This window comes from Xenopus tropicalis, chromosome 1 (genome assembly GCF_000004195.4).
Source record: "Xenopus tropicalis strain Nigerian chromosome 1, UCB_Xtro_10.0, whole genome shotgun sequence".
NCBI lineage: Eukaryota > Metazoa > Chordata > Amphibia > Anura > Pipidae > Xenopus > Xenopus tropicalis.
The window spans coordinates 108,411,905-108,435,507 of record NC_030677.2 but is presented as its reverse complement, the minus strand read 5'-3'; the positions used below and the strand labels follow the sequence as shown (position 1 = coordinate 108,435,507).

Below are 23,603 nucleotides of genomic sequence, written 5' to 3'. Positions count from 1 at the left end.
CAAGAAGGTTTGCTGTGTCTGTCAGCGTAGTATCAAGAGCATGGAGGCACTACCAGGAGACAGGTCAGTAGATCAGGAGATGTGGAGGAGGCCGTAGGAAGGCAATAACCCAGCAGCAGGACAGCTACCTCCGTCTTTGTGCAAGGAGGAACAGGAGGAGCACTGCCAGAGCCCTGCAAAATGACCTCCAGCGGGCCACAAATGTGCATGTGTCTGCTCAAACGGTCAGAAACAGACTCCATAAGGGTGGTATGAGGGCCGACGTCCACAGGTGTGGGTTGTGCTTACAGCCCAACACCGTGCAGAATGTTTGGCATTTGCCAGAGAACACCAAGATTGGCAAATTCGCCACTGGCACCCTGTGCTCTTCACAGATGAAAGCAGGTTCACACTGAGCACATGTGACAAACGTGACAGAGTCTGGAGACGCTGTGGAGAACGTTCTGCTGCCTGCAACATCCTCCAGCATGACCAGTTTGGCAGTGGGTCAGTAATGGTGTGGGGTGGCATTTCTTTGGGGGGCCGCACAGCCCTCCATGTGCTCGCCAGAGGTAGCCCGACTGCCATTAGTTACCGAGATGAGATCCTCAGACCCCTTGTAAGACCATTTGCTGGTGCGGTTGGCCCTGGGTTCCTCCTAATGCAAGACAATGCTAGACCTCATGTGGCTGGAGTGTGTCAGCAATTCCTGCAAGACAAGGGATTGATGCTATGGACTGGCCCACCCGTTCCCCAGACCTGAATCCAATTGAGCACATCTAGGATATCATGTCTCGCTCCATCCACCAATGCCACGTTGAACCACAGACTGTCCTGGAGTTGATGGATGTTTCAGTCCAGGTCTGGGAGGAGATCCCTCAGGAGACCATCCGCCACCTCATCAGGAGCATGCCCAGGCATTGTAGGGAGGTCAAACAGGCACATGGAGGTCACACACACTACTGAGCCTCATTTTGACTTGTTTTAAGGACATTACATCAAAGTTGGATCAGTGTGACTCCAAATCCAGACCTCCATGGGTTGATAAATTTGATTTCCATTGATAATTTTTGTGTGATTTTGTTGTCAGCACATTCAACTATGTAAAGAACGAAGTATTTAATAAGAATATTTCATTCATTCAGATCTAGGATGTCTTATTTTTGTGTTCCCTTTATTTTTTTGAGCAGTGTACTAGTTAGGAAATATTGTTTGCCACCAATTTATCATTTTTTACTATAACTACATCTTGATTAAAGAAAAAGCCCTAGTTATAATAAAGTTTACCCCACCTTCCTTTCACTAAATCCAAATAAATAAATGTGCACACAGAAACCAAAGTTTTATTATAATGAGGATGTGGTAAAATTGCAAACAGCAGTACGTGTTTATCCAGTGTACAACGTAAAATCCACCCTCCTTAAGACAAAAGACAACTGCCAATGGCTCACACAGTCACAGTAACAGAGTAAGAGAAACACAAAGACTGAGGCACTTTTGCTGTGATTCCCATAGAAAATTTAGTCCAGTACATAAATATCATCGAAAAAAAGTCCATTGGAAAAGTAAAGCTATATATGTCTAACGTTAGAAGACTTCCAAGAGATTGCTCAACAATTCATTTAAAAAGGTTCGGCCTGTGACAATTATATATGAACTTTCTTTCTGTCTGTCTTTAGGACGCAGGTGCAGGTCATTTTGTACAACATCTTCTGAATGTTGACATTTTTCAGAAATAAATGCAGTTCAGGTAAGGAAGCCCCAGTATTCAGTCCATAACAACACATATGTGTGCTATATTTATTTGTAATGTGGTTCCTGAAAATAACAGATCAGATTCATAATTGCAGTTTTATGAGATAAAGGTAAGGCCTTTGTTAGTACAATCCTTATCCTTTGATGGAAAAAATGGGATCCTATAGTTGTTGTGCAAAACCTATAAAGTGTGCTCTGCAGCAAAAACATCTCGAGCATCAGGAGACCATTTTGAGTAGTCTGCAGGAAATCTTGTATTTGGGGATGACACCTTGGGGAAAATGTATTTCCTTCTCATTAAATCAATACACTGCTGACCTCTGCACTTGTAGGGGGGACTTATAGCTTTTAATGTACAGGGTACCTCTTGTGTAATTTTGGAAGAGAAATCCAGGGACACTCACAAAAGCATGAAGTGCCCCAAGCAAATGTTTATTTGGACCATGTCTGCTTTTTGATCGCTTCCCTTTTGGACTGCACCTATTTAAGATTATGACCATGAAGTTCCTTTAAAGATGCATGTATGGGGGACCAAGGTCCTAAAATGGGGACTGATGGGAACCCTCTTGTCTGCATGCTAGAAAGCAATTATGCATTAACCAAAGAGAATTACACATCTGCATGTCATTAAAAAAAAAAAAAAGGCGATTCATAGCAATGATATCCACTTCCACTGATATTTATAGGTGCAAATTTAAGACTGAGTGTCAGTGCACAAAGTAGGCCAAAAGAGACCGATGTGAATGTGTTTCAGCAAAATGTAGACCCAACAAAAATCATTTTGACAGAATGCACCTAACTATGGTGTTTTACATAATAGTGCTGGCAATTCATTATCTGGATAGTCTCCATTAGGAGCTCATAGGGTAACCAGCAACAGTAGAGGTGTAACTTAATATCCAAAATCCCCCTGCAAAAAAGTTTTCCATGCTGCTAACCACACCATACTGGAAAAGCTTTGGTGCAGACAGAAAAAAGGGCATGGTCCACCTTACCGTGCTTTCCTCTTAACTGGGCTTCCTACAGTAATAGAGGGCAATGTAATAAAAGGGTCACCGTTTGCTATACCTAGTAACGCACAGTAACCAATAAGCAGGTAGCAATTGTTTGTTATGGTTACTAGATCTGGTCTTAACATTGTACCACTGAGCCTATATTCCAAGGTTCGGTGTCACCCATCCATCTCTTAAAAATGATGCCAATCTAAAGGCCATTTGTAACTTGATACAACATGGAAGTTCCATTCCAGGGCCAGGGAACCAGCTTGTGCTTTAATTCAGACTAGAGCTTGAAAATATACCCTCAGGATTAAATATTTGGGTATTAGTGACACTGTTTTCCGTCTATTTATTCTTGTACTTTTTAAAGAAAGGCTCCCCAAAGGCACTATCAGAAAACTCTGTTCATTTTTTAAGTTTCCAAAAAAGATAAACTGCATCATGTGATGCCTTTTAGCAACATTTAGCCAAAAACTGATCCCAAAGTTAACAGAGCCTGTAATATCCAGTCTGCCAACTTCCCAATTGTGAGTAAATTCAGACAAAAAAAAAAACAACAGAGGAGATCTCTGTTCCCTCACACTGAGTTAAGTGTGCAATTAAACTTAATAGTCATATTTGGGAGTTATCTTTGTTAATAGTTGTGGAGTGGCCCAAACTTTTTTAATGTTTGAGTAAATGAGACAAAGGTGTAATTTTCACACTGGTCAAGCTTCACGCGCTTTGCCAGTTTTGGAACAACACCACGCAGAGACCGAAGGCCCATTCTCTGCTCCTCATACCAGATCTTTTCATTTCCAGTGACCTCTTTCCGAGCAGTCAGGTAAAAAGGGGAATGTACCTCTATCTGGGTTGGGGGCCGGTAGGTATACATGTACTTATATAAAAGACAGTATGGACAGCGCCTGGGGCCTTTTGAATGCTCATGGTAGATCTGTCCGTAGCACATCTTGTTGGGATTAGCCTGCTTATCCCGCTTCACACTATCTGTTCTTGCAAAAAAAGGTCTATTGTTTGCATCCTTGAGCAATTCAATATCACCATACATCAGGTCTGCGTGTTCCTGTAAAGTCCTCATATTTAAGAACTGACTATTGTATTTAACCACCGAAGACAACAAAGCAACAGGCCCATCGTCCCCTAGACACCCAATTCGCCACATTTCCTCTTCATCTGCCAGAGTGAAGTAGACAATGTTGCGTGAGCGGGACCCTGACATGCCAGCTTTGTTCAGCATTCTCAGCTTTTCTTTCAGTTTCTGGGAAGAGGAATTAAAGACGCTGCTGGTGATGGAGAACCCGGCTCCTGCATTCTTCAGGATACGGTCCAATCCCCTGCGTATTGCATGAAGTGATGTTGCCAGAAAATCTGAGCCATCTGTTTTCTTTACAGTCACATAAAAGTCCTCCAAAAGCTCATTCAGCTTAACAGCAGGGACCTTGGAACCAAATGGACACAGACAATTCATTATTAAAAGAAAACACATATAAAAACAATTCCAATACTAATTTTTCATGCTTTTGGTAAAGGTAGTATTTGCTAATGATCCATTACTTGGAATGGCAAGAGTAACATTTAGTACTACAGTCGGATTCTAGAGTATTTGCAGTTAGACATTTTTTATTTAATTCTGCAAATTTTGAATTAACCTTTTTTTCTGAAACTAGTTCATGCAAATACACACACTTAGATGGCTTTTGTTGTATCATCTTACCAAAAATCCTGCATTCTGACAGTGATAAGCCAATTATATGGGTGCACTATATTGGAAATTACATTTCTGAAAAATGCTGCAACAATTACAACTTATTCTGCCACGCTTATGCCCCTTTTTCACAGTTAATATTCTGAATAACAGTGCACTGCCCAATTCTTTCTACTGATAGTCTAGGCCAGTGTTCCCCAACCAGTGGCTGGGGAGCAACATGTTGCTCACCAACCCCTTAGATGTTGTTCCCAGTGGCCTCAAAGCAGGTCATTTTTTAATTTCTGACAAGATTTGGAGGCATAAGACCATGGTTACTGCCAAACAGAATCTCCTGTAGTCTGCCAGTTCACATTGTAACACTAAATAACCAATCACAGCCTTTATTAGTCACCCCCGAGGGACTTTTTCATGCTTACGTTGCTCCCTGACTTTTTTTTATATTTAAAATGTTGCTCATGGATAAAAAGGTAGGAGACCCCTGGTCTAGGCTAACGGTGTGGTTGTGAGACAGCCAAAGGCTTATTGACTGACACAGCCTTCATATTGCAGATACAAGAGGCTACCACAATCCCTTAAAATGCCCTTTGTAGCACAATTCTTAAACTCCTGACAAAGCCTGGGAGATTATAGATATTCCCATAGTACTTATTTAATACAATAATTGACTAATAATGCCTAATTGACATATTCAAGTAAAAAATATTAACCCAAATATGTGACTTAACTTCCCCACCAATCCATAAAGGCAAAAAGAGTATTTTTAAAAGAAAATACAAATGAAATATATCTGGACCTAGCAATTTAAAGACTATGACCGGCTACAGAGTCCAATTTTAAGGCAAAACACGTTGCAATAATGGTTTAAGCAAGCTAAACGCCGGTGAAATTTATTGTCAGCAGCAGGATGAACCTTGGGATATATGCAAGCAGGTCTCTGTAATCAGCTTTCAAAAAATGATGAATGTGACATACTGAACATTCAAAAGATGTTTTATGGTCAGTATCAACTGCTCAATGAAACCAGGAACATGCCATCAGCCTTTCTGATTCACATACCTGGGAACTCTCCAACTGAGATGTGGCATATATTAGCACTATTTCACATGGCACTATTTAGCCAGCTTTGTCAGTTTAAAGGGATGTGCGCAATGTCATTCCATATACTTTCCAATATACATACATTTTATATGTTATGGGTACATTTAATTGGCATTACAAACAGTATCTGTCTGTACCTTGCTATTCTAAACACTTCTGTTCTGACCCCTTAAACAATGCATCAAAAGCCAGACCTAGGGGAGAAATGAGTCAGAAGAGAAGAAGTCCAGAATACAGAAAGAGATAAACAAATGCTGCTCTGAGTGGCAATTAAATTTACATATAACTTCAAACCCATTGAAAAGATTTAATTTTGCATGTTGAAATATTGCTCAGAATTAGTTCTGTTTTCAATTTTTTCTAGTGACACAATTCTCACAGGAGGGCTCAGTCAGTAGTAAGTGCCATAATTCAGTATAGCCAAATAAGAAGAAGGCGATTCTGATAACGTTTTTTACGATACCTGTACCGAAATGTAAAAGTTAGTGAATGCATTAGGCATGATCTGAATGTCGAGAATCTCAAACAGCTGTGAACCGGTGGAAAATATAAATGAGGCTTTCGGTCACAAAGCTGTAAATAGGCCCTGAAAAAATCCCAAAGGCATTACTTCAAATTTACAGTTAACAAATTTGTCCTGTTTAAGAACCCATAACAACTAAACAGCAATTCACTCCTAACATTCTATTGCAGGAGGAATAATGGAAGCAAATCTCTGACTGGTTGCTGTGGGTCAACTTGGTCCACCAAGTTGACCCACCATGAACCTACATGGCAACATTAAGGCCTGATGACTTTCCAAGGGCTTTATTCTTCTGTTATAATCCTCGATGTGACAGCACACCAAACTAATGATAAAGCTTTTGTATTGTAATACTTGTATGGTAGTGATAGGGGCTGCTTTTCATCAGCATCTTGGGCAAAATTTTATCTTTAAGCAGACAATGATCCCATAAAAAAGGACCAAAGTACCACTGAAGTGACTCAGTAACAAAAAGAATGTTCTATAATGACAAATAACAAAATAATATAATGGTATGGTCACCTGACTAACCTCAAATCTGCCTGGAGCATATCTGTCTAAAAGAATGGGCAAAAGTCCCCCCAAAACAGTGTCAAAATTTGGTACATACTTATCCTGAACAATTGTTTTTCTAAGCCAAAGGTTGTTTTTCCAAGCATTGATTCAGGGTGGTAGGGGGATCAGATGTTTTTTTGTTTATTTAACTATTGTTTATTAATATTTATTAATATTTATATTCTGCACTATAGAAAATCTTAAGAAAGCTGTGGAAATCAATTGCAAAATATCCCAATTCAATCATTTTTAATTTCATGAACACAACAAAATCTTTGCTAATACTTATGCAGAAGAGAACGTTTTTTTATGCAGCAAAGTAGTACTGCATAAATGAACTTCTGCACAGGTGCAGCAACTGCCATAATGTTTTCCTTGGATATTGGTGGGACAGTGGCATGAAAGGGGCGGGGCTATGAGATAAAAGGAAGGGCTACACCATTTGAGGGCCAGATGGAAGCATGGAGAGAAGAGATGTAAATTTGGTGAGGACTGGGGGTAGATCAAGGGTGGGCCAGGGGCTTATCTTAAGGGTACTGCAAATGTACCAGAAACTATTGCAGGTAAATTTGTAATAACGGCCCAGGGCTTGGCAGGTGTTTTACCAGCCAGGCTGGTAAAATACCGGCGGGGTGGCAACCCTACTTGTAGAGACCATAAGTATAATTCTTTTTTGACTGCTGCCTTATGAAGAATGTTTCATCTGTAGTGAGTAACATGGCAGTCTGTCCAGCAAGCACACAGAAGATCTCCTATATGTCCATTTTTAGGTATGATAGTTACAAAAAATGAAGAGGGGCTCAGCAGAAAGGAGGGGAGGATCATGACATGGGCATCACTTGATTCAGGGCAGGATCTGGAGGGTTATAAAAAATATTTGGACAGCCAGAAATGTTGAGAGATATAAATGTGGGTAGCTTTTTACATTTAATGATTTAGCTCTTCATCAACAGTCTAATGTCTGTAATGTTATTAATATAAAACAAATAGATGGAAAACTGCCTTACCTTAGTGAAGTCCATGCAGTCTTTCAATCCCCTTGTCATGCACCAGTACCTCCACACATTCAGAGCATATAAGGTAGCCTTGGTAGTGTTTGAGCTGACCGCGCTGATACACAAGTCCTTTAGATCATCTTGAAAATGAAACATGGGAAATCTGTTGAGCTTGGTGGAATATGCTGGAAATAAAAAGTAATATATTAGATCTAAATGGTTCTTCTGTCTATTTCGAATGAGGTACGGAATGGGCAGAAGACAAAAATAGGAAGGAGAAAGTTCAAAACACAGGTGATGATGAGCTTAAACTCCACTTTAAATTCAATATATCAAACATCTTTTTGGAATTAGTGCCATTGTTTACATGCCAGTAACACTTGCTCTATTGTTTTTACTTTGCAAAATGTTTGCAACATGGAGAAATGATGGCTTGGTAGTACAGGTATGGGATCCCTTATCCGGAAACCCATTATTCAGAAAGTTCCATCTCCCATAGACTCCATTATAAGCAAATAATTCTAATTTTTAAAAATAATTTCCTTTTTCTCTGTAATAGTAAAACAGTACCTTGTACTTGATACCAACTAAAATATAATTCATCCTTACTGGAGGCAAAACAATCCTATTGGGTTTATTCAATTTTAAAAGATTTTTAACAGACTTAAGTTATGGAGATCCAAATTACAGAAAGATCCCTTATCCAGAAAACCCCAGGTCCTGAGCATTCTGGATAACAGGTCCCATACCTGTACTGCTACAATCTGAATAAGGATTTCTCTTGCTCACTTTCCACCAAATGTGTACTGCAGAACTATGCTTAAAGGAGAAGGAAAGTCATTTTGGCATTTTGCTACCAATAGATTTGCCACATTGGTGCCACCTAGAACACTATATTTATTCTACAAACAGCATTACCATACCTGTGTAAAGAGCCCTAGAAGCTTTCTCTGTTTAAGTTAGCAGCCGTTTTAGCTTGGTCTTCATAGCTTTGTGCTGTACAGCTCTAGCCGTTATAGCTCAGATTACACATTCCTAAGGGAGGGGGTGCAAGTTCTTAGCATTCTTGTGGGAGAGGGGAGGGGGGAGCAGGAGAGAACTGCAGACTCAGGAATTAAGGATTTTTCTGAGAGAGAAAGTCAGATACCAGAAGAACATGTATACAAAAAAGGAGACAAGAAATCCTGTGTTTCTTTTGATAGAGGATAGGGTGTAGCTTTTCCATGAGTGCTTATGGCTGTATTTACATAGACCTTTCTGATAAAGCTTACTTAGTTTTTTACCTTTCCTTCTCCTTTAATAATGTGCTCTGCTACCTAATAGATTTTTCTTCATTCATCTATTCTAGTCAGTATTTTTTAGAAATTTCCTGTTTGTGGGCACCAACAACAAGACAGTTTTAACCTCCTTTCTTCATCTAATATAAAGCCATAGCTTGGTTACTGCATATTTTCTCATCTAACACATTCTACAGTGGAGGGAATGAATTCCCACATTATAGTGATATTAACAATCATTTAATAAGACTTCCAGCAGCTAACAAGAATCATAGCGCCTTAGCGATGTTATAGTCTCACTGTTTTATTCTAACTAATCGTTTACTTAACATAGAATTACTGCTGTTTAACGGTAAATGGGCCGAACTGCACACTACTTTCATTGTGGTATACTAGGATCTCTAAGTCTTCTCCCTTTCAAAATCAACAAAGTGGTTTTATTGGTCACAAGGGAACATTCTAGAGAACTTGATACACTGGGTGTCACTTCAGCAGGCCTAGTTTATCACAGTCAACCCTATATAAAGTAAAGTCTGCCCTGCTCCACTCAGCTGATCCACCATATACTGCAGGGCCACCTTTTTTATTGTTACATTAATTTGGGTTAACACCCAATCTAACTCCCAATGGAAGATCTACTATGCACCATACACTGACAGATATCGTAGATCAGAAGATCCAACCAATATCCATAGAACAAAGATATTGGTCAGGATCATCACACTTCACACCCACATCATACAGGTACAGACAATCTTTAATTTTTATTGGTATGTGTTTGACCAACAGTAATAACCCTAACAAACATTTCACAGCACTAGATGGTCACCAGGTACCACATATCATAGATTCTCAAAGTGTTTGATTAACAGGGTGGATGAAACTGAGGCAAATGCTACCCTACATACGGTAGAAGCTATAGCATTATGGCTGTTATGTATCGTATTTAATTACAGCATCCTATTTGCCATGACCTAAATATTACACAGGAAAAGGGATGCTAAGTGGCAACTACTAACACAATTTTAAATTATGGAGGGAATACAAAAGGTATTAAGGTAGCCTTAATAGGGTTATTTATATGTATTACATTTTAAAAAAAAGCTTTGCTTGCTGTGCCTTTTGTAATTACAGACACCCTTAGCTGGACATACCTAGATTGAGATTATTTAATATGTAGGCACTTTTGTTGGAAGTTCAACAAGACATCTGCTCAGAGAAACCCCAACATGCCAGTGACTCCACGTAACCAGATAAGAAAGAACCTTGAAGAAATGAAAAATATATAGATCCAGACAGTCACTTGAACATTAATTGAATCATCACTAAACCCTGAAATGCCATCCTCTCTCCTTTATACATTCAGGGACAGCTAATGATGTTAACAGATCCAAGATAGAAGTCATTTTCTCATATGTGTACTAAAAAATTGTAAGGGCTAAAACATCTAAAGAACAACTTTTTGTTGAAGACATTTGTAGCATTTTTTTAGCATTTGAAAGCATGGCAAAAAAAAAGTAATCCAGCAAAACTTTGGAAAAATAAAAAAGTGTTGCTGAAAGATGTTAGCAATTTAAATAAGGATGGTTCTAGACAAGCACAGTTATTTTATAGGCAGGGAGCAATGAGGGCTCCAACAATGGATCCCATATGCTGTGGAGCATAGTAGGTTATAGGAAGGAGTGGGGGGAGGTTAACCCCTTCTTCAGCCGCAAGAAAATTACCCACTTAAGCTCTTTTGTATGTTTTTGTATGTTAAAAGATAAAGCTGTAAAGCTTTTGGAGTTGTTGCACCTTTAATATGGGCAGACATTTTCTTAACTATGTGATAAATTGCTAACTTTTAGATATATTTCTCACATGTCTTTTTTTTCCCTAAACAAGAGCACAACCGGCGTGTCCTTTGGCCCTTGGCCTACCTAATGTTGGCAATATTAATTACAGTCCCAGTTCCCTCAGTCTGACATCCCTTTCCTACAGCAGGTGAGTTAAAGTGTTTAAAAAAAGCCTTTGCTTTACAGCAAGCGCATAAACACTTTGTAAAATGGCTTTCCTTCTAAAAGAATTGTCAAAAAGATTCAGAACACCCAAGTTTAAATGGCTGAGTTGGCAAAGCATACGGTACAGACATCAGAAGAGAAATATCTCAAGAGAGATCGTATCATTTCACGCTATGCTATTATTCCATGGTGCTGATTCATCAAACGGTGAGTTAGTTGAGACGCTGATGAATCAGCTCCACAGAATAACAAAGCAGAGTGCGATGATATCTTGAGTGAGATAAAATCACTTTGATGAATGAACATGCCTTCAAATTCAAGGTTAATTACGTGTCAGCTATCAGAAAGGTCAGGGCGCAGATATATTTCAAACAGAATATCTATATACATACATGTATAAGTTCTCCCCACATAAAGGCACAAAGCAGCAGACGTATATTAGGCTTTGTAAGGCTTGAAGTCACTGTGATTATATTGTAGCAAGATTCTCTGTCAGTAAATAAAGCTTGCAGTTCTAATTCAACAGGCAGCAGATTTGCCCTTGAAACTAGACATCAGGCTGGCTACCATTTGGTAAAGACAATACAAACATTCAAAATACATATATACACGAAAATACAAAAAACAAATGTATTTATACACGTGTTTTGCTTTATTCCTTGTAAAAAAAATAAAATAAATAATCACCTGATGATTAAAAGGCAAGACCTTATAACTAGACAAGTGGAGTCTTAGTTGGTACCTTCCAACAAATTACTGACAACGCTGATGTGTGGCTGATAATATTCTAATAGGCTACTGTAATATCTCATTCACACAGAATAGCTCAGGTACCTCAATTAGTTGCCAAACTTACAGTCTTTACCTCAGGTCAGGCAGTGACCTTCCTCCCTTATGATTTAAAACTCCTTTATTGAGCCTGGGTGCAGGACAGTGTTTCAGGTAACATTATAAGGCTTTCATCACCTCTTGTATCGGTTATTGATTGCTTTATATGTTACTCTGTATGTGCAATGTATGTAACCCACTTATTGTACAGCGCTGCGGAATATGTTGGAGATTTATAAATAAATGTTAATAATATCAAAATAATAATAATATCATAAGGGAGGGCATTCTCTGTATATGAGAAGGCTACGCATAAAGAACGAAACCCTTGAAATTAATATGGCTAGAAATGCATTATTTTATATACTACACTTAGGGGGACATGTACTAATCCACAAACGCTCCGAGTGTATTTTTGCTGACTTTTTCGTATTTTTCGCGACTTTTTAGTACTTTGTGACAAAATCGTATTGTCGCGCCGAGTACGAAAGTTTCGGATTCATTCTTTTTTTTTTTTAAACGTTTTATTGAAGTTTTGCAATAAACATAGGATGAATAATGACAAATTATTTAAATATAGGTTGTACAACAATAGTCACATTCGACAGTTTGTCTCGGATTCATTCAAGCTTCGGTAACGTGACTTTCCTTGGGCCAGGTGGGAGCTGCACAGTGCCATTGATTCCTATGGGAGGCTTCCAAAATCATGCACAGAAGGATCAAAGTCAGAAAGGTTTTCCTCATTTGGTAAGAAAATTTTGTGACTTTTGGATTGCCAATACGATATTATCGTGACTAATATGATTTTTTCGGAAGCATATTCGTGATATTTGCGATCTTAAGAAATGATCGTATCCAATCCGAATTTATCCCATTCGGGATTCAAACTCGTGTTTTCATGAATGTGCCCCTTAGTGTGCTAGCCTAAAGGTTCGGCATCTCTACAGTACAGGTATGGGATCCACTATCCGAAAATCCATTATCCAGAAAGATCTGAATTATGGGAAGCCCATCTCCCATAGACTCCATTTTAAGCATATAATTCCAATTTTTCAAAATTATTAAGTTTCTCTGTAATACTAAAACAGTACCTTGTTGGGTTTAATAACTGATTAACTAGTAAAATTAAGGAAAGATCCCTCATGCAGAATACCCCAAATCCCAAACAGGTTCAGTATATCTAGTAAAGATTCAGGCATACAAAGTTGTCACAGAAGCTCCTCATCTTGGAATGTTAGTGTCATATAAACAGATACTGCAGGTCAGATTATTCAATTCTAATGCTAATTGTACTGGCTTCAGAGCTGCCTTATATTGTGACATTTACATTCTGTATACACAGTATATTGAGAGTCAGTCCCTAAGTTTAGGAAACTGACAGCAGCACAGAGCATGTGCAGATAAATTAAAAACTCATTTGCCTGTAGCCATCAAGGAAAGGGTCATCTGCTTAATAAAACAAGGCCAGAGTCCCGTGCTGTTGTATGTTTTATATGACTAGCTGTTTCTTTTACAGCCTCACATGGCAGAGCCAGAAATCCAAACCTGAAGAGAGAGACGTAAAAGCAGTGGCAGAAATGTTCCTTAAAAAGTCCCCTTTGAAATAAGCAGCAGAAAATCCACATCCATACCTCCATTCAGCTTATCACACACAGGTTTTATTTGTAAAAGGCATGAAATAAACCAAATGAAAAGTGTGGGAGTTGTTTATTACAGATAAATACTGCAAAATCATCAGTACATATTGCTTCTTCCGTTTACAACAAAGACTAGGTTTTCACATCAGTGCTGAAATGTTACAACATGAAACATAAGAAAGATTTCTGACTTCAGTGACTTAACAGCAAGGGGTACAAATAATTTAAGGTGTTTTTAATATTGAGTGCTTTAAATAGAGTTAAAACAACAAGGAAATGTATGATAAATAGAAAAAAGAACATATTTATAAAGGAGTGAACTGCTCTAGCATGTTAATGACTGGCATGAATCATTGCAGAGAAAGGCCCAATTCAAAATGAGTGATTCCAGACTTACTGTATCACTGGAGAAACAGCTATATAGATGTTGCCCTGACACTTACCTAGTCCCTAAGGAACTCAAACTAGAAGGGTTAAGGGTGCGGAGAAGCTAGCTTTTGTTTTCACTTACGCGGTTAGATGAAGTGCTCATCTGTGGGTATAGCTCTGGGGAGTCTCTTTCAGGTCCTCAATCAGCTGTCTCCTGAGATTCCCTTTGGGGGCCTCTAACTGATCAAAGGGCCTATATTGCTATGCACACCAATGAATAAGAGGTAACAAATGTTTGACAGATCCCTTCTAATAATACCAGTAAAATCTAGAACCCCAAATGTCTAGCAAAATAATTTGTGCATTTCACTATGCTATTTTAATTTGATGATATTTTACATTTTCATATCTAGAAAAGCAAGACTAGTTATCTAGTCTGCACTGTTCAGTTTTTAGTTGGCATCCCTGATAGATCCCATATTTAATCTGAGCACAATATTTAAAGTTTCAGGTTTCACAAAAAGAGTGGACTCCTGAAAGATTTACACCAAACACTTCAATAGACCTTGGTGGAGTCCATTACAGTGAATGAGAAGAAACCACCTTAGGTCTGTTAAGGTTACTTGGGTAAGGACTTCACTGTTCACATGCTACACAATTTTTAAATTAGAGCAGCTACAAACATTTAGAACTTAATTTGCTTTAGATAATGAGGTGCTGTGTAAAAAGATTCTATTTCTGTGCTATTTTTTTTTTTTTTACACAGCAGCAGATCCCACTTCACAGTTTCATAGCTTCACTAGCTTTTATGTGGAAAGGTACAGGTAGAGGATCTATTATGCAGAATATTTGGGAACTGGTGTTTTCCAGATAAGATATTTTTCTGTAATTTGGATCACCATACATTACGTTTTCTGAAAATCATTTCAGCTTTAAGTAAGCACAATAGGATTGTTTTTCCACCAATATGGATTCATACAGCTTAGTTACTATCAAGTACAAGGTACTGTTTTATTTTTACAGAAGAAGGAGAAATCAATTAAAAATAAGAATTATTTCATTAAAACGGCTCTATGTGATATAGCATCCCTGTAATTCAGAGCTTTATAGCTAACAGGTTTTCATATAAGGGATTCTATATCTGTAGTGTGTAAAAAAAAAAAGTGGGGTCAAAAATTGTATCTAAGTACCGCTGCTTAAAATGTTTTATAAATATGACCCATACTATCTATTAGTGCTGTTAAGTATAGAGAGGCCAGGCACTAATGGTAGAGGCCAATCTTGAATTTGCTTCTCTTACATCCGATTATTTGTGTATGATAGCAATGCTTATTACACCAGTATCTCCTTCATACTGATTTTCAATGTTATATTTGCCATTGCTGTAGTAATATAGGTCAGATCAGTGGTCTGATTTGGCTTGTGTTTTTAAGTTTAGTACATGCCTCATTAAAAGGCTATTATGTCCTCATTGTTAGTGGTCATTACAGTACCCTCACAGGCTGCACTGAAGGTTTTTTGTTGTTATTTTTTTTTAGTAAACATTAGTACCCAGCTGTTATAAATGCAGTCATGCTGAAATAGCATTCCACAAACAGCAGGAGGAATTGGAGATACTGTTGATAAGAGAGCAGTGATTGCCCATCTCTGCAGTACAATTTTGCCCCAGCTAGAGAAAAGCAGTAGTTTGGTTTGTTTTGGTAACCAGTAATACGAGAATAGGTTCATCTTTAATCCCACTAAAAACAACTGAATTTTATGCACACCAAAGGTTCAATTTTAGTTTAAAAAAAAGCCTACAGAACCTGTTTTTTTACTCCTTATTTTTTAACACTATTTTAAACTAAGTGCTTTTTGTGTTGAAATAATCAACAACATCTAGGCTAGTTTATCCTTGTGACTGTACCACAACTTTGTTGTAGTTACAAATTGCTAGAAATCATTATTCATTCTTCTCAAAGCAACAGTCCTTAGTACTGGTATCACTAAAGGCTGAGAAAAGTTACAGCCAGCTGCAACTGTCCCACCACTGGCACCAGTCACAAAGAAGTTGCTCTCCACCCTGACAGCTATGAAGCTATGGTCATGCAGTCAGGGTGGTGCTCCCAGAATTCTGTCATTCCCAGAATAACATCAGTGGTGATAAGGAATGCACCGCTAGGCACAGAATAGAGCATTTTTCACTTAATTAACATTTATTTAAGAAACCACTTCTTAAACAGTCATTTATATAAAGAATTGCTTATACAAACTGAACAGGTATCAGACACTGCGCTTCTCAACCCATCACATCTCAATTAAATTGTCTGAAATGACCTCATTAGATGTTTGAGCTGGCAGAAGGTTCAAATCATTGGAGATGTGGAGTGGAGTGTTTTGCAGCTGCTACTTTTGTCTGAAACCATGGAGTAATGGAATAACAAAAAGTACAGAACACAAGAACAACTATCCCCTGAAAGTATAGTATATAAAGATAGCTTCCAGGCAATAGTGTGCAGGTGTGCCACACGTCGTGATACTTCTGCTATTTTTCAGAAACAGGTTGCAACTACAAAACATGTTCCAGGTGTAACTTTAGCCCAACTATTCCAATTAGTAATGATGTTGATCACTCCATATGAGCTAGTAATAAAATCACAGTTTTCATTGATGCAACATTGAAGGCCTTAATGGGTGAGGATCCCAATTATACAATCAAAAAGGCAATGAAAATTATTTTATAAGGTGCATCTTCTACATTTAATATAAAGGGGTTCAGTGCATGTGACACGTCATGGATGGTAAAATGTTTGCAGAGATGGTTATGGGAAATGAGTAAATACAAATAGTTGATGGGCTAGACATTACTTGCAAGGGTGCAAAGTGACTTTGTAATCCATTTCAAATGAATGAGAGGTTTGTGCATCAGCTTTAACTGCCTTGCCATGTATATTAGTAATCCTGTAGGAGGTGGTACATAGATAAGTTTTATTTCTCCACAGAAGTCAACAGTAGAGATCTGTATAAATCATCATCTGGAAAGTCAGGACAAGCTGAGGAAATGCCCAATGTAAATACTTAATAACATTTATCCAGATCAACTTAAACTAAAAACTGAATAAAGTAATTGATACTTTAGTTCACCAGCTCTCAATACAAGCCAAGGCGATTCACACTTCCTAGGGGCCAAGCTATCCCAGATATAGCTAGGATATGGGACGTTTTACACCTGGCTATACATGGCCAACAGGTTACCACCCTAGTCAAGATTTACCTTTATAGGGCCACCTATTAAAGCAATTTAGACAAATTTAATTTATTTAGGTTTTGGTTACTGAAGATTACATAAACTAAGTTGTAATACTAATGGTTTGTGAATTTCTAACTTGCATTAATCAGGCCTTGGCATAAAGGCACAACAACCTTGTGGTATGACCAGCACATGCTTATGGTTTGCACCCCTCAACATAACCCTCTTTTTTTACAAGAGAATATTATGCTTGCATGGCGACTGCCTGTATCATGTGATAGTAACTCAACTTCTCCTCAACAGGTGGTTTTACACAATGCCTCATGTGATATTACAGTTAGTGTTCTAAGTTAAATCACGTCAGTTTCTTCTTAAAGGGATTCTGTCATGATTTTTATGACATACTTTTTATTTCTAAATTACACTGTCTACAATAATTCACTCTACCATTTAATTTTATTCTTGAACCAACAAATGTTTTTTTTTAGTTGTAATATTGGTGTGTAGGCAGCCATCTCAGGGCATTGTGCCTGAGTCTGAGCTTTCAGAAAGAGCCAGTGATACACATTAGAACTGCTTTCAGGTAACCTACGGTTTCTTCTACTCTCATGTAACTGGAGGAGTCGCAAGTCCCACTTCTTACTATTGAGTGCTATTCTGATAACTACTGGGAGCTGCTATCTTGCTACCTTCCCATTGTTCTGCTGATCGGCTGCTGGGAGGGGAGTGATATCACTCCAATTTGCAGCACAGCAGTAAATTGTGAGTGAAGTTTATCAGAGCACAGGTCACATGGCCATGGCACACTGGGAAATCAAGAATATGGCTAGCCCCATGTGAAATTTCAAAATTAAATATTGAAAAAATCTGTTTGTTTTTGAAAAACAGAGTTCAATGCAGGATTCTGCTGGAGAAGCTCTATTAACTGATGTGTTTTGAAATAAACATGTTTTCCCATGACAGTATTCCTTTAAAAAAAATATGTATTATTTTAATACTATATTGGTAAAAATTCATATAAAGTTGTTAAATGTAAAACACTTTGCTTTCAGCCAAACTTCATAGGTCTGTAATATTCACATACATAAACTTCACCATGATAGGGTTATCGGTTTCTTTAAAGGAAAAGTAACACTAAAATTTTTTAAGTAAAAAAGCTATTCTACCCTGCACCAATAACTGCCCTATCCTGCAAACCCCTTAGTATTTAAAATGCTTTAATAGAAAATACCTGCTAAAACTTGGCTTACTGTCAATTGAACTACGGCGATACGGCGCAGGTAGAAGCAGCAACCACTATGCGGCGATCGATTGAGTGAGCCTAGCCTGACTCCTTCCTATAGAGAAAGAAGGCTAGGCTCGATCAATTAATCGTCGCATAGTGGATGCAGCTCCTTCCTTCACCGTATCGCCGTAGTTCAATTGACAGGAAGCCAAGTTTTAGCAGGTATTTTCTATTAAAGCATTTAAAATACTAAGTGGTTTGCAGGATAGGGCAGTTATTGGTGCAGGGTAGAATAGCTTTTTTAAGTAAAAAATTTAGTGTTACATTTCCTTTAATTCAGTGCTAACCTAAAATAGAAATTGATTTATATGAAAAATGTAACATAATGTAGACAACAACATTACATACTGTGTCAGTCAACTTGTATGAAGATTTGGGAATGTTTTGGTAAAGACTTAAATGGATGTGTAGAACAAAAATACATTTTAATTGTAATCCCTTAATGCTTCTGTGAATAAGTTAGTTTGTTAGCGGTGCATGTGATTCAATCGCTTCCTTTTTGTTTTTTATTTAATTACAAAAGCCTACAGGCAAGACTAAAATGCTGATCATATTGCCTAAGCATAATATTTTCATCTTTTCTCCTGCTAGGATGTTATTGCTAGAGATTTTGGAAACACCCTATATTTTCAATGGAATGAAATATGTTCAGTACATGTACTACATAACATTGTGTGTGTGCTCTGCATCTAACATCTAAAGGGAATCGGGGCACATAAGAGACTGCAAAGAGTTTGCAAAAAAAGGCAGATTTGCTTCTGTATTTAGGTGTTTAAAAAAAATAAATCAGTAGTTTCACATGCCACAGTTTTATGATGGATATAAACAGACATCAATGATGTAGCACAAGCTAACAAAGTATAGCTGCATTTGTGAACAGTCTTCTTGCCATGGGCACCTTTGCATATTGCTATAAATTATATTTGCTCCAATTTAAATGTCAGAAAATGAAAATACTTACTTGGAAAGACAAACAAAACACACATACATTAGAAAGAGACTGTCACTGTGTTTGGTTTTACCCAAAACAAATTTGTACTAAAAAACTAAATTCGCTTATCAAGTGCATGAGACAAAAAAAGGCAACTAAATATACCTCTGTTTCAGTACTGCTCCTCAGATCAGGTCTGCCAGGCATTTTGATGCTGCGAGGCTACAGCACAAGCCTATCTGCGTCCAGTCATTTTCAAATAGCACCTTTTTGTTGCTGTAGCCTTCTGTGCTGTGCTCCTCGGGCAAGGCAAATTCAAGACTTCTATTTTAAAAATAGTCCCTAAAAATCAATCTGCTTAGCTTATTACTTGTGCAGATATTTCCCCCACCCCAAGGCTACAACATGCATTTTGGTTGGACACTATGGTATAAATACTATGCTAGGTGCAATACTAAAGCTAGACCTATTAACATTATATTTGTGGAGTTTAAAGAGAAAAAACATATTACATGTTATTTTCCTAAACTGGTTCAACAACAGTAATTGAGGACAGCGGTGTCAGTGAATGTCAGTTTATTTTTAAGTGTACCCTGAAGTAATCAGGGAATGGACACCCTCAGGCAGTGTCTGAAGAAGAGTCATATGAAGCAGACACAATAAAGTTACCAGGCCCAGAGTGGCTTGCCATAGATTGGGCAGCCTGCTGGCTTAGATTGTTACATATCAGCACCAACTGATTACTCTGTGCTTCAGAGAGCGTGCTGCAACTTTGATAGACACTGAAGTTGGTCTTCCTTCCAGGTATGTTTCCTTTCTCACACATTGTTTTCACCATCTTTGCCAGTTTGTTTTTTCCAAGAGCCTGACAGTTGTACCAATGCAATGCAGCTAAGTTGACAACAGGCTTGATGGACAAATAAAATGGTGCATCTTCGTAACGCATAGCTGGAGGCCGCCTCTGTGCGTACTCTTTGTAGTCCTGCACTGGGCAGGTTTGTGGAGAGTGAGGTGTGGCATACACCCTGCATTCTGTCCCCGCTCTTTTGATTTTAACATCTGGGCTTTCTTGGCCCATCCACTCTAGGTATTCTAAACCAGTTTCCAACACACGAAGTCTAACATCCCCCCATTTAAGAGTGGAGCCATGAAAACCAGTGCAGTGACCAAAGGCTTTGGTGTTATTTAACCATACAAGGTTTAGTAGTCCCTCGGGATTATATCGGCTCAGGAGACCCCTCTTACGGAGTATAAGTTCATCAGCAAAGGTAAGTTTCATGGACTTGTGTGGTTTATTCCCTTTACCTTTGCACCTTAGCTCAATTTGTTTCTGCTTTAAAGCTTCCTGTGACCTCTTAAATTCCTTATCTCGGGTAATGCTGTAACTGTACCTGTGCTCTTTCAGATAGCGTTCTAGGCCACACTGGTAGTTGGCCAAGCTATTGGGTTCATACTCAGATCCATCTTTCTGTCTGGCATCCACAAAGAAAGATGCTAAGTAGTCATCTAGTTCCTTACAAGGGATCATATAAATTTCTCGCATCTCCATAGGGTACTTGGAAATAATAAAATCCCTGAAGTTGCGTAGAGCTGTTTGTGTGCTTCTAATGGTCTTCTCGTTCTGCTCCCTATTCAGCTCCCCCAAAACTTCATCCTCATCTACAAGAGAGAAGAAGACAAAAGGTTTGTGGGATAAAAATTAAAAAAACGAAAAACAAAAAAAAACACTGCAGACTTACAAAAAGAAATAGTCATGAGCGTCAAAAACAAAGTATACAAATAATAAATAGTAGTGAATGAAACAAATCATTAGGATTGAGATTTTTTTTCAGAGCAAAAACACATGACAGTAATAAGGCATCAGGCACTAAAAACAAAAATTAAAAAATGAGAATTTTTAAGCGAAAAAGCAGATAGTAGGGATAAACAGGAAGAAAGAAAAGAAATGATGATTGTTTATATAAGCTTTGTACTTCCATTTTAATTCAAAAGCACATTGTAGAACTATATTACATACCTGTCTCACGTTTGGAAAGCCAACTTCAGTAGTTTCACAAATGATGGACTAGGGCAAGTCATAAACGAATTCACAATAAATTCTTCGTGTCACTGGGACACTCTTATTGCATGTAGATTTGCAGGAAAAACAAAAATTGTGAGATTGGAGGTAATCTTCTTTTTTTGGGTGGGAACAAAACATGTGAGATAAAAGCTCTTGCTTTGTATTTAATTTATCCCACTGCATCAATCGTCAAATGATTTTTTTTCTCTTAAATCCGAATGGTATGTTCTTCATTTGTGAAACCAGAGGTTGTACTGGTTCCATAACATTAGCTTTCACATTCATCAAATATTTCAGTATGTAATCATTCATAAAATGCCACAATGTAAGAAGGTCCGCTAAGACAAGGGTAGGGAACACATCCCACTCAGACTTTTGTAGAACCTCACCTCTTAGTACCTGTCTACTAGTTAATCAGGTGTAAAAAACCTGTAACTGCAGATGGGGTGGACCTCATGGCCTGTGCCTGCTGTGTTTTTTTATAGCTAATAAATTACACAAATGTATCACAAAAGGTTGTACCGTACTGTTTTTCAGCAGAATGGGAAAGCTAAACAGACTTCTGGTACTGGTAGGGGTTCCATCATCTCTAATACAGGAATGTGTTTACAGTATAAGAATGAGTCTGTGCTGATCAGTTGAAACTAAATATGTTGGTGTGGAAGTAGTCCTCCATAGATGCCAGGTTTGGTTAAGAAGTTTGGCTATTTTTGAACAGGCCATTCAGCGATGATGACTGTAGCTGATCTGTGCAAACTGAAAATGTCATCTTTCGATGCACCTTGTCGGTGGATGCATCGGTAGATGAAAAAGTAAAGGAGCTGCAGACAAATGAATGGAAAAAAGGAATGTGTCAGTCCATGTGTATGGCCAGTTCTATGGAATTATTCCTTTTGGTTTGTAGTTATCATGAAGGGCTGGTCAGTGATGGACATCATTACTACGGTATGTTGTCTGCAGCAGATCCTACCCACTTCACATGTCATCCAACTTTCCTGTTCATCTGCAAGCTTTCTACTCTCCAACCTCAATAGCCTACAAACTTTCACTACCTCACAAACATCTAACGAATGGAGTGATTTAGGATAGTTCATTCAAAACTGAAATTGTGATTTGAAATTGTGACATATTTTGAATTCAGTCTCCCTTGTATGAATTCACTTTGCAGAATCAATTAATTCTTTTTTTCTGTAGGGAAGTGCAAAGACCCATACTTGGTGCAGTAACTTCTAATTAATAAAGTACCCCAATGCAATTCACACCATTTAACTTGTGTCCCTGCAAAATACCCATACTTGGTGCAGTAACTTCTAATTAATAAAGTACCCCAATGCAATTCACACCATTTAACTTGTGTCCCTGCAAAATGCAATGGTGCTATCACCTACTAACCAGAAATACAATCTTTTGAAGTCAGGCATAAAAGTTTTACCATCCTATCTTGGAATATTTAAGGATAAAACTGTAAGGGCTGTGGCACACGGGAAGATTAGTCGGCCGTGACAAATCTCCCTTGTCGCGGGCGACTAATCTCTCTGAAATGCCATCCCACCGGCGAAAATGTAAATCGCCGGTGGGATGGCATACGCAGCGCGGCGATTTGCCAAAACCACCGTAGTTGCCTTGAAAGGCAACTTTGCCGATCGCTGCGCCACGTATGCCACCCCACCGGTGATTTACATTTTCGCAGATGGGATGCCACAGCCCTAATGAGGATTGTGTTCTGATTATACAATGCTGTTACTCCAAATCTTATCAGTGTTCGTTATTGAGGGGGTTCTATCTTGTAAATATCTAAATATCTATTAAAATATTGAACTATAGTAATTCACTTTTATTTTATAAGTACTGGTTGGAGTGAATTAATCCAAGACAGAATGGACGGGCAGTAAACATTTTATATCAAGCTTCAAATATATTATTTTCAGTGAGTAGGCAATCTAATGACTTCCTGGGAAGTCTGCTTCTACATTTGAATTTTTGTATGGACGCAAGTTGAATGATATGAATTGCACTTGGGCACTTTATTAATTAGAAGTTACTGAAATAAGCATTATTAAGAGTTCATGGCTTATTGTCTACCTACAGATAACAGGACTGCAAGGTAATAACTCGGCACATTTTATTCTTTATGATATGAGATATAATTTTATTCTTTGAGTTGTCTAAAAAGAAGAGCAATATCATTAATTTGATTAACATAAACTAATAAAATAAGTATTATCTGACACATGGAGTTATGTGGATACATGACCTGGAATAGAAACAAATAATACAATATAATCATACAAAGCATAAGCAGTGCTTGTTTATGCTGCCCCAGTTGATCTAATAATATGAATAGTCAGTGCAACATGATCTTGCTAACCATTGT

The 23,603-nt window shown here is 38.1% G+C and overlaps 1 protein-coding gene across 4 annotated transcripts in view; it reads right to left on the bottom strand.

Moving 5' to 3' along the window:
• Positions 1-1,302: 1,302 nt before the first annotated feature.
• Positions 1,303-23,603, bottom strand: part of kiaa1958 (KIAA1958) — a 57,661-nt gene continuing 35,360 nt past the window's right edge. Inside the window, exons 3-5 of one of the 4 annotated variants that reach the window (XM_012957005.3) lie at positions 20,744-20,826; positions 7,624-7,797; positions 1,303-4,170 (exon numbers count right to left, since the gene is read on the bottom strand). In XM_012957005.3, coding sequence (XP_012812459.1) covers positions 3,367-4,170; positions 7,624-7,797; positions 20,744-20,826 — 1,061 coding nt within the window. In that variant the 3' untranslated portion in view covers positions 1,303-3,366. 4 annotated transcript variants of the gene reach the window in all.